Genomic DNA, 11,939 nt, shown 5'->3' on the forward strand with positions numbered 1-11,939 from the left:
CAGAAATGAGAAATGAAGCTTAAAAACTACCAAAACACATTGGTCCATTTGTTGGCTTGTCAATGACCCATTACCCATCATGCTGTAAACAGTACTGTGTGAGCTTTAACACATTGGGATATTGGAGCCAGGGTCAACGTTCTCTTAGAGAATAACAAAACACAGCCACTTTGTTTGAACAGGAGGAGCACGGTTGGGCTCAATTCCATTTCAATTCAGACAAYGAAGTTCCAATTCCAATTGAGAATTCCTGTTTGTTTCCTGAATTGGAATGGAGCTCAACCRTGACGAGCAGCTGATAGAAGTCCACTATGATTCCAGTGTGTTGGTGGGACTGAGTTCATTGATGAGTTGAACGGTTATAGAAACCTGTCATTATTCTACAACTGAACGGATTGATCCCTATCAGAACGGTACTGGACCCATATCCCCATATAATATGGGTTTTACAACAAACAAAAAATTAAAAATAAACAACAAAAAGTCTGGTTTGCCAACAGAATTTAGAGTGAGACAAAATCTAAAATAAAAAGAAGTTCAATAAGTCTGTCTATAGGACAGAGGATAGTCACCATAATATCTGTACACCTTCTACAATATTCATGTTCATTATGAATATTAATAATGACAGAAGTGCATTCACTTTCATTTATACAAACATCTTCCTTCTGATTCACTTTGTTGTTGTTTTTTGTTGTTGCAACTTTTTTGTTTTTTTGAAACGACTGTACTTCTTTAAACGTCATCAACAGGACAGTTGATTAGTGAGTCAAATGTTTTCTGTACATGTAAAGGTGGAGTGATGACTGCGTCCCAAATGGCACCATTCCCTACCTAGTGCACTACTTTTTTTTACCACATACAAAGTAGTGCACTGCATAGGGAACAGTTTGACATTTGGGACGCAGTTACGACCTCCATTCAGAGAGCTTATCAGGCGTTTAGCCTCAGAGACTGGTCCTCTCTCCTCCGGGACGAGATATCGATGTCTATTGAGTCTTTCCCCACGATGAGACGCAACCGTTTCGCCGGCGGGAGTGGAATGAAATCGTCCTCAAACTCATCGTCAAAGTAGTCATCGTCGTCATCCTCCTCCTCCTCTTCCTCCTCCTCCTCAGACGAAGACTCGTCTACCACAACGTTGTGCACCCTGTGCCCCCTGTGTCTCCCACCGTTCCTGGCTTCCAGGCCGAAGGCCCCACCACCAGACCGCACCCCTCCGTGTCCCCTCTGTTGTCGGTGTGCGTCTGGGTCCGGCCGTCGTCCTCCCTCTTCAGCTGGATCTTCAGCTTGGTGGAGCTGCTGGTGCTGTGGAGTCCGGGAGGCCCAAACCCGTTCAGCTTGGACACGTGGTAGGAGCTGCAGGAARTGCCGTTCTCCCTGTCCTGAGACGGGTCCTTCCTGAACATGATGCTGATCTTGGACGTTGATGAGGAGGATGATGACGAAGAGGAGTTGACCGGGGGTTGGGCGGTAGGCTGCGGTGTAGTCGTGGTGCTGCTAGCCTGTTGCTGCGTGCTGATTGGCTCGCTGGGCTCGTTGGTCTTGCTGCTGCTGCTGTCTCTGCGCCGGCGGAGAGTCAGTTTGGGGATCCCTCCGCTGTTCTCCAGGATCAGCTGGGCATCGTAGCGCGTGATCCGCTGTTTCTTCTTCCCTTTGCTCTGCGCCCTGTCCCCCCTGTGGCTCCGGTAACCTCCCTTCCCTTTATGCCTACTGCGTTTCTCCCTCCCCTTGTCCCTGTTCCTGTCCTTCCCCCGCTCCCTCCGGAGGGGCTCGCTCCCATTGTGGTCCCAGTGGCGCTCTGGGACAGAGAGGCCCAGCAGCATCCTGTCGCAGTCCGCCGTGTCGGCAGTACTGTGGTGGTGACGGGGTTGTTGGGAGYCCGCCACCGGGGCCACCGCTACCGGCGTGAACAGCTCGCCGTATGACGAGTCCTCGCGCTTTATCGTCCGTTCGGGCCGGAGCTGGGTGAGCTGGCTGCGTCTGGTACAGACCCCTCTGCTTGTGTAGCCGGCATCCAGACCTCCACCCAGCTCCGAGCCCAGCCCMTGGCCCAGGTACTCCTCCAGGTCAGCAGGCTCAGTTTTAATCTCCACCCCTCCAGGGACGGTGCTGTGGCCCTCCAGCCCCCCAGGCTCCAGTTTAACCCCAGCTGACCCGGCTACAGCCTCCTGGACCTTTACCAGGGTCCTGGTGGACCTGCGAGTCCTGTAAGTGCAAGGCTGGCTCTGGCTGCCCTCGCAGACTGCCGGGGTGCTGTTCTCCTTGGCCGCATGGCGGGTCAGACACCCCCGCTGGCCCAGGGCTGTCTGGACTGGTGCATCCTTCTCCTTCTTCACCGACACGCCCCCTTTACACAGCGACAACGTCCTGGGCTCCCGGAGACCCAGGCGACCAGGCCCGGTGGTACCCAGCACCTCCCCTCGGGCCCCTAACGATGCTGCAGCTGCCTTGGGCTCGAACTCTACCCGTCTCGCTTCGACATCTACTTCTCGAACCGCACCTTGGACGAGCGAAGCTTTGGCCGGGTTTGGATCGGAGTCTCTTTGGTACCTGTTAGTGTTCTAGCACTTTGTTAGGAAGGTGAGGTAGAGGTAGGTGCTCTGGACAAGAGACTGTCTTCTTTGAGTCGTGGTTCTCGCTGAACTGCATACTGGAGGAAGTTGATTTCTCCAGCCTGAGGGGGGAGAAGAGAAACCTAACATCAGATCATTCCTAACTTCCTATTTCAAAAATCGTTCATTATTCCAAGCGTCACTGTTAAAATTGTGGTGTCGGTTTAACACATTTAAAAAACAGAAAGAAATCAGCATACGGCGAAATTCTAACAATACAAAGCGGGGGCCAGAGGATCCACCTAAAACCCCAACTGGACGCCTGAAAGGCAGCCCCGACCTCCGAACCCAACCTTTCTTAGCTGAACGGAACCGCCGACCATCCGACCCCCAATCCTTTCTTACTGAACGACCCGGACTCCGAACCCAACCTGTTCTAAACGTGTGTTGTGCTTGGTATCGTCCTGAGAGTCTATTCGGTGTGGGCCCACAGTCGGCTGTCGGAGTCCTGCTGCCCTTCTCCGCCTCCATCTTCTTCATCGCCGGTCAGGCGCCTTGTCCGTCCCCCGTAACCCGTATTGCTGTTGATCACCGGAGCCTCGCGGCAGCCCGCTTTGGATTGCAAAGCGCCAGTGAGACGTCTGCCAGACGGAACCAAACAAAAAAGACAGTGAAGTTCCACAAACTAATATCCTTTCAGGTAATACCTGTTGTTATATTCCTTCAGCCATATCGATAAACCTGCGTATTGAAGTGATTTTATTTTTTCTATTAATGTGTGCCCATCTGCGTCGGCATGACATCAAATTATTTAAATAAAAAGGATGGACACCAACAGATTTTGTTGTTAATCTCAATCAGTACAATAAAGGACGTAAGACCATACATACGTTTCAAATTATAGGCATTCACAATATTGCATTGGTCTCCCCAATAGAATCCTCGCCGTATAACAGAGAATCTCCTTCTCCTGGTTCGATATGTCCTTAGCGACTTGACACAGCTCGTGTCCACGACCCGTCGACCACTAAACTGAGACACCAACACGAATTCATTTAAGCACCTTCACATCTAGAGTACCCAATACAACGTTAGAGATTTCCTTAAACACCTTGCAGTCCCATCTACGATAGCACAACTATCAACGTTAAGAGATCATTTAACATCTTAGCATCTAGATACACAACTACAATACTGTTAGAGATTCATATTAAACACTTCAGCCATCTAGATACATCAACTACAACTGTTAGATTGATCATTTTACCACGTTCAGCCATCTAGATACACAACCTAACAACTGTTTATGACGGATTCATGTTTAACACCTCTCAGCCATCTAGATACACTAAACTGTTTAGAGATCCATTTAAAACACCTCAGGCCTCACTAGTTACACAACTAAAGATTTAGGAAGATTCATTAAAACCTTCAGTCCATCTAGAATACACAACTACACTGCTTAGAGATTCATTCTTAACAACTTCAGCCATCTAGATACACACAACTACAATTGTTAGAGATCCTATTTAACACCTTTCCAGCCCATCTAGAACACACACTACAATGTTAGAGATTCATATTACAACCCCCCCGCCCCCTTCAGCCATCTAGATAACACACTACAACTGTTAGACTGCAATTCATTTAACACCTCAGCCATCTAGATAACACAAACTACAAACTGTTAGAATTCCATTAGAACACCTTCAGCCATCTAGATACACAACCAACTGTTAGAGATTCATAACAGCCTTCAGCCATCTAAGAATACACAACTACAAACTGTTAGAGATTGCATTTTAACAACTCAGCCATCTAGATACACAACTACAACATGTTACGACGATTCATCTTAAACATCTCAGGAACTATTAAGATACATCAACTACAACCTGGTTAGAGATCATGCTAACACCTGCAGACATCTTAGAAACAGCAACTACAACGTTAGAGATTCCATATTAAAACACTCTTCAGCCATCTAGATGACATCAACTTACTATGTCTAGATTCATTTAAACACCTTCAGCCGATCTTAGATACACAACTAATACAGACTGTTAGACGGATTCATTAAACACCTTCAGCCATCTAATACACCAGACTACAACCTGTTAGAGATTCATTAACACCTTCACCATCTACGATAACACAAATCCAACTGTAGTAGATCATTTACAACACCTTGCAGCCATTAGATCACAACTACAACTGTTAGCGATTCATTTGAAACCCTTCAGCCATCTAGATGACACAACTACAACGTTAGAGATTCATTAAACACCTTCAGCCACTAGATACACAACTACGACTTGTTAGAATGAATCCAGTTAGAACACGTTCAGCCCTTCTACGATTACACAACTACACACTTGTTAGATGATTCATTCTGAACACACCTTCAGCCATGCTAGATAACCAACACAACTGTGTAAGATTCATTTAAACACTGCAGCCATCTAGATACACAACTACAACTGTAAAAGATTCATTTAACACCTTCAAGCATCAGATAGCACAACTACAAACTGTTTTAGAGATTCATTTTAAACACCGTTCAGCCATCTAGATACACGCAACTCACAACGTTAGAGATTGATTTAAACACTTACCTCTAGATAGACACAACACAACTGTTAGGAGATCATTTAAACACCTTTCACTCATGCTAGATGACCCAACGGTACTAACTGCTACGAGATCTCATTTACCTTCAACATCTAGATACACAACTACAACTGCTTTACGATCATTTACACCTGCAGCCATTCTAGGATAGCACAACTACAGCCACTGTTAGAGATTCATTTAACACCGTTTCAGCCATCTAGAATACATCAATCTACAACTGTTAGAGATTCATTAAACTAGACAGCCTGTCAGCCTTCTAGATAGCTAGCAACTAAAACAACTGTTAGAGATTCATTTAAACACCTCAGCTATCTAGATACACAACTACAACTGTTATGAAGATTCATTTAACAACCGTCAGCCATCTTAGATACATCCAATACAACGTTTAGAGATTGCAATTAGACACCGCAGCGCACTAGACTCACAGTAAAACTGATTAGAGAGTTCATTTAAACACCCTTCCCAACCATCTAGATACACAACTACAACATGTTAGAGAATTCATTTAAACACCTCCAGCCATCTAGATACACAACTACACTTGTTAGAGATTCATTAAACACCTTCAGCCATCTAGATTACACAACTAACAACTGTAGATGATTGCATTGAAAACCTCAGGCCTTCTAGATACCTAACTACAACGTTAGGAGATTCATTTTTACACCTCAAGCATCTCAGATCACACAACTACAACTGTTAGAAATTTAATTTTACACTCCGCGCATCCTAGATACACAAATCTAGCACACTTTAGAGATTCATTTTAACACCTTCAGCCATCGAGGATACATCAACTACAACTGTAGAGATTCCCAATTTAACACCTTCAGCCATCTAATATCACAACTCCAACCTGTTAGACAGATCATTAAACACGTCAGCCATCTAGATACACAACTACACTTAGAGGATTCATTTAACACCTTCAGCCATCTAGAGTACACAAGCTACGAACTGTTAGAGCATTCATTTAACACCTTCAGCCATCTAGATACACTCAACTACAACTGTTAGAGATCATTGTAAACACTCAGCGCATGCTAGATAACACAACTACAATGTTAGAGATTCATTTAACACCTTCAAGATCTAGAATACACAACTACACACGTAGGCGATCATCGTTAAACACCTCAGCCATCTAGGATACACAACTACATACTGTAGAGAATTCATTAACATCTCTTCAGCCATCTAAGATCTCACAAACTTACAACTGTAGCAGATCATTTAACACCCGTTCGATGCCATCTTAGAATACACATACTACAACTGTTAGAGATTCATTAAACACTTCAGCCATCTAGATACAGCAACTCCAACTGGTAGAGATCTATTGTAACATCCTTCAGCCATCTTAGATACGAGCAACTACAACTGTTTGAAGATTCATTTAAAAGCACCTTCGGCCATCCTAGATACACAAACTAAACTGCTTAGAGGAATGCATTTACCACCTTCAGTACATCTAGGATACACAACTAAACTGTTAAATCTTCATTTATAAACACCTTCAGTCCATCTAGATACACAACTACGAAACGTTAGAGATTGCATTTAAACACTTTCAGAGCTCTAGATACACAAGTCTACACATGTAGAGATTCATTTAAACACATTCAGCCATCTTGATACACAACTACAACTTGGTTAGAGATTCTTAAACACGCTTCAGCCGATCAGAACACAACTACAACCTGTTAGAGATTCATTATACAGCTCAGTCAATGCTTAGATAACACAGATACAACTGTTAGAGGCGTTCATGTTAAACCACTTTCAGCCATCTAGATACAGCCAACTACAACTTTAAGGATCATTTAAACGACTTCAGCATCTAGATACACACGACAAACAACTTTAGAGATTCATTTAAATAGCCATCTACTGTACACAATACAACTGTTAGAGATGATTTAAACACCTCAGCCTCTAGATACACAATACAATGAGAAGATTCATGTTAAACAACTCACCATCTAGACTACAGCAATACAAAGTAAAGAGTCATTTACACCTCCCTCTGAATCACACTAAATGTTAGATAGACATGAAGAACCTACAGCCAACTAGAACAACAAACGTAGTTCATAAACACTTCAACCCTAAGAAACACTACACGTTAAGATCAGTAAAATCAGCATCTAGATCAACCAAACGTTAAGATTAGACCACCACTGATAGACAACAAGATCACACAAAACCCCACTAAAGGATAAATTAACACATTCACCATCTAATACCACTCAACTACCAACTGTTAGAGATTCATTTAAACACCGTCAGTCCATCTAGATACACAACCTACAAACTGGTTAGAGATCTCATTTAAACATCCTTCAGGCCCACTCGATACACAACCTACAACTGTTAGAGATTCTTTAAGAACCGTCAGCCACTAGATACACAGACTACAACTGTTAGAGATCATTTACACCGGCAGCCATTCTAGATACACCGAATACAACTGTTAGAGTTCATTGTATAACACCTTTTCAGTCATCTGAGATAAACAACAACAACTGTTAGACGACTCATTTAAACACCTTCACCATCTAGATACATCAACTACTGCTTTAGAGGATTCATTTAAACCACCTTCAGCCATCTAATACACAACTACAAACTGTAGAGATTCATTAAAAACTTCAGCCTTACCCTAGAAACAGTCAACGACAAGCTGTTAGAGATCATTTTACCACCTGTCAGCCCTCTAGATCACACAACTACAACTGTTAGAAATTCCATTTACATCCTTGCAGCCTCTAGATACAGCAACTCAACTGTTAGAGATCAGTGTTTACAAACACCTTCAGCATGCTAGATACACAACGTACAACTGTTAGAGATTCCATTTTACACTTCAGCCATCTGGATACACACTACACTTTAGAGATTTTCATTTAACACCTGTCAGCCATTAGATACACAACACAACTGTTTAAAGCTCATATAAAACACCTGCAGCCTCTAGATACACAACTCCTAACTGTTATGACGATGTCATGTTTCAACCCTTCAAGCCATCTAGATATCCAACACAACTGTTAGAAATTCTGTTACACCTTTCAGCCACTCTAGATACACAACTACACTGTTAGAGATTCATTTTAACGAACCTAGCCATGCTACGATACACAACTACAACTGTAGAGATTACATTTTACACCTTCAAAGCATCTAGATACACGAAACAAACCTGTTAGAGATTCATTTACACCTCAGCCATCTAGATACACAACGTTACAACTGTTAGAGATTCATAAACACCTTCACACATCTAGATCACACCCTACAGACTGTAGAGATCATTTACACTTCAGCCATCTAGATGACACAACTACAAACGTTAGAGATTCGTTTAACACTGTCAGCCATCTAGATACACAACTACAACTGTTTAGAGATTCATTAAACACTCTAGCCATCTATATACACAACTACAAGCTGTTAGAGAGTTCATTTAAACACCTTCCCAGCATCGTATCGAATACAGCAACCTACAACTGTTAGAGATTCAATAACAACCTTTCGCCATCTAATACACACTACAAACTGTTAAGAGAATCATTAACAACTTCAGCCATCTAAGACTACACGCAAAACTACAAATGTTAAGAGAATTCATTTCAAAAACACTTTAAGCCATCTAGATACCCCAGCTACAACGTTTAGAACCCAGGATCCGTATGTACAACGAGTCTCTGAGAATACGTGCTGATCCTAGATCAGTTTAACATTTTAGATGACTGCTTTACCTGTCTGTTTATTATCTATACAGTCACTTTAACCCTACTACAATGATCACTGCTGTTACTGTCTGTTTATAATCTAATACATAGTCACTTTATCCCCGTACCTACATGTACACTGCTGTTACTGGTCTGATTTATTATCTATCACGTCACTTAACCCACCTACATGTACATGGCTGTTACTGTCTGTCTAATATCTACTATATAGGCCACTTACTGCCTACGCTACCAGTGTACACGCTGTTCTTGTCTGTTTATTATTCTATAGATTCAACTTTTTACCCCTACCTTACCATGTTACACTCGCTGTTACTGCTGTTTTATATCTATACAGGTCACTTACCCCGTACCTTAACATGTAGCAAGAAACTGCCTGTTATGTCTGTTTTATTATCTGAAGCAGTCACTTTACCCCTACCCTTACCATGTAACACTGCGTTCACTCGTTCTGGTTTATTACTTAACGTCCACTTACCCCGTACCTACATGTGACCACTGGTGTTACTTTACTGTATTATCTATACATGTCACTTACCACCTACCTACATGTAACACTGCGCACTGTCTGTTATATCTGAGTACAGTCACTTCTTACCCCTACCTTACATGTACACTTGCTGTCTACTGTCGTTTATATCCTATACAATAGTCGACTTTACCGCCACCTACATGTACAGCTTGCGTACAATCCTTGTTTACTATCTAACAAGTCACTCAGTTACCCCTACCTACATGTTACATTCTTGCTCGCTAACGGTTCGTTAATTATCTACTTACAGTCACTTTAAGACCCACCTACATGTACAAATGCTGTGACTATCTGTATTATCTATAAGCAGCTCATCTTACACCTACGTCTACATTACACTGCTGTTACTGGTCTGGTTTATTATCTATAGCGACCACTTTACCCCTAAACCTACATGTAAACTGCTTCGTTTACTGTCTGTTATAATTATCTATACAGTGCACTTTTACCCCCTACCTCCATGTACACTAGGCTGTTACTCGTCTAGTTATTACTATGACAGTACCCTTAGCCCTACCTACATAGTACACGCTGCTGTTACTGTTTGGTTTATTATCATATACAGTCCCTTACCCCTAACCATACATGTACACTGCTGTTACTGTCTGTTTATTATCTATAGCAGTCACTTTCACTACCTACATGTAACACTGCTGTTACGCTCTGTTTATTACGTAACATAGTTGTACTTACCCCTACCGTACATGTACAACCTGCTGTAAGTCTGTTATTATCTATACAGTCACTGTAAACCCTACCTACATGTTACAGGGCTTTACTGATTGTTGTTATTACTATACAGGTACGTTACCCCCTACCATACATGTATACTCTGTTACTGTCAGTATTAGCTATAACATTCATTACCCTCCCGTACGATGTACACGGCTGTCTACTACTCTGTTTACTACATACATATCAGCTTTACCCTACCTACCTGTACACTGCTGTTCTGTCTGTTTTTTCATCTACATAGTGCACTTTACGCCTACACATGTAGCACTGCGCTACTGTCTGTATTATATCTATACATGTCACTTTACCCCTACCCTACATGTACAACTGTCTGTACCTCTTGTTACTATCTATCCACATAGTCACTTTACCCCTACTTACTATTGTAAAGCTGACTGCTACTGTCCCTGGTTTATTATCTAATACAGTACTTAACCCCGACGCCTAACATGTACCTTGCTGTCTGTCTGTGTTATTATCTAGACAGTCCTTAACCTCACTACATTACACTGCTGTTACTGATCTTTATATTATCTTCAGTCACTCTTACCCCTACCTACAGGTACCACTCTGTACGGTCTGTTTATTATCTATACAGTCATTACCCTACCTACATGTACGCTGCTGTTTCACTGTCTGTTTATACTATACACGTCACTTTTACCCCTACTACATGTACAACTGCGTTACTGTCTGTTTATTATCTATAGCACGGTCAATTTACCCCTACCTACATCTCCACCTCGCCGTGTTACTGTCTGTCTTATTTATCTATACAGTCACTTACCCCTACCCCTACATGTCCAACTTGCTGTTAACTGTCATGTTTATTATTTATACATCACTTTACGCTCCTACCTACAGTACACGCTGTTTAACTGTCTATTTACTACACAGTCACTTTACTCCTACCTACATGTACAGCTGTGTTACTGCTTCTCTGTTTACTATCTATACATAGTCACTTTACCCTAACCTACACTGTTACACTGCTGTTACTGTCTTTATTATCCTACATAGTCCATTTATACTCCTACGTCAGTACCTGCGTTACGTCTGTTTATATCTACGTCACTTTAACACCCCTACCTGTTACACTGTACACTGCGCTGTACTCTACTTTTACTCATCTACATACATAGTCGACTTACCCCAAACTACATAGTACACGCTGCTTGCTCGCGGTCTGTTTATTATCTACTATCATCACTTTACCCCTAACAACATGTACACCTGCTGTTATGTCTGTATATCTATACCAGTCATTTAACCCTACTCCATGTACACGCTGCTGTTACTAATCTGTTATTATTTACATCACTTTACCCCTACCCCACATGTACAAAACTGCTTACTGTCTGTCTGATTATATACAGCATTTACCCCTACCTAATGTACACTGCTGTTTACTGCGTTTACTTACTATAAACAGGTCACTTTAAACCGCCTACCTACATGTACACGCTGTTACTGTCCTGTTATTATCGCTATACGAGTCACTTTACCCCACCTACATGTACAAATGATCTGCTGTTATTGTCTGTTTATTTATCTATAACAGTCACTTACCGCTCCTACGCCTACATATGTAAAATGCTGTTACCATCGTCTGTTTATTTATCTATAAGTCACTCTTACCCTTAAACTACAATATGTACACTGCTGTTACGTTTAATACTATACGCATTTACACCCCATACCCTACAATCGTACACCTGCTGTAAT

At 42.2% G+C, this 11,939-nt stretch overlaps 1 protein-coding gene and 1 long non-coding RNA gene across 2 annotated transcripts in view; both read right to left on the reverse strand.

Annotated features, from left to right (window-relative positions):
* Positions 1–681: 681 nt before the first annotated feature.
* LOC111968141 (histone-lysine N-methyltransferase KMT5B) overlaps positions 682–11,939 on the reverse strand; it is a 28,632-nt gene continuing 17,374 nt past the window's right edge. The window contains 3 exon segments of the mRNA XM_023993707.2: positions 682–1,208; positions 1,211–2,553; positions 3,047–3,196. Coding sequence (XP_023849475.2) covers positions 934–1,208; positions 1,211–2,553; positions 3,047–3,196 — 1,768 coding nt within the window. The 3' untranslated portion in view covers positions 682–933.
* On the reverse strand, positions 6,148–8,596 carry LOC139028163 (uncharacterized). Its single transcript, XR_011480362.1, has 3 exons — positions 8,562–8,596; positions 6,459–6,488; positions 6,148–6,191 (listed from the first exon to the last, which is right to left on the reverse strand). It is a non-coding gene; the product is annotated as an uncharacterized lncRNA (long non-coding RNA).

The sequence above is a fragment of the Salvelinus sp. IW2-2015 genome, linkage group LG8, assembly GCF_002910315.2.
Source record: "Salvelinus sp. IW2-2015 linkage group LG8, ASM291031v2, whole genome shotgun sequence".
In the NCBI taxonomy this organism is placed as follows: Eukaryota; Metazoa; Chordata; class Actinopteri; order Salmoniformes; family Salmonidae; genus Salvelinus; species Salvelinus sp. IW2-2015.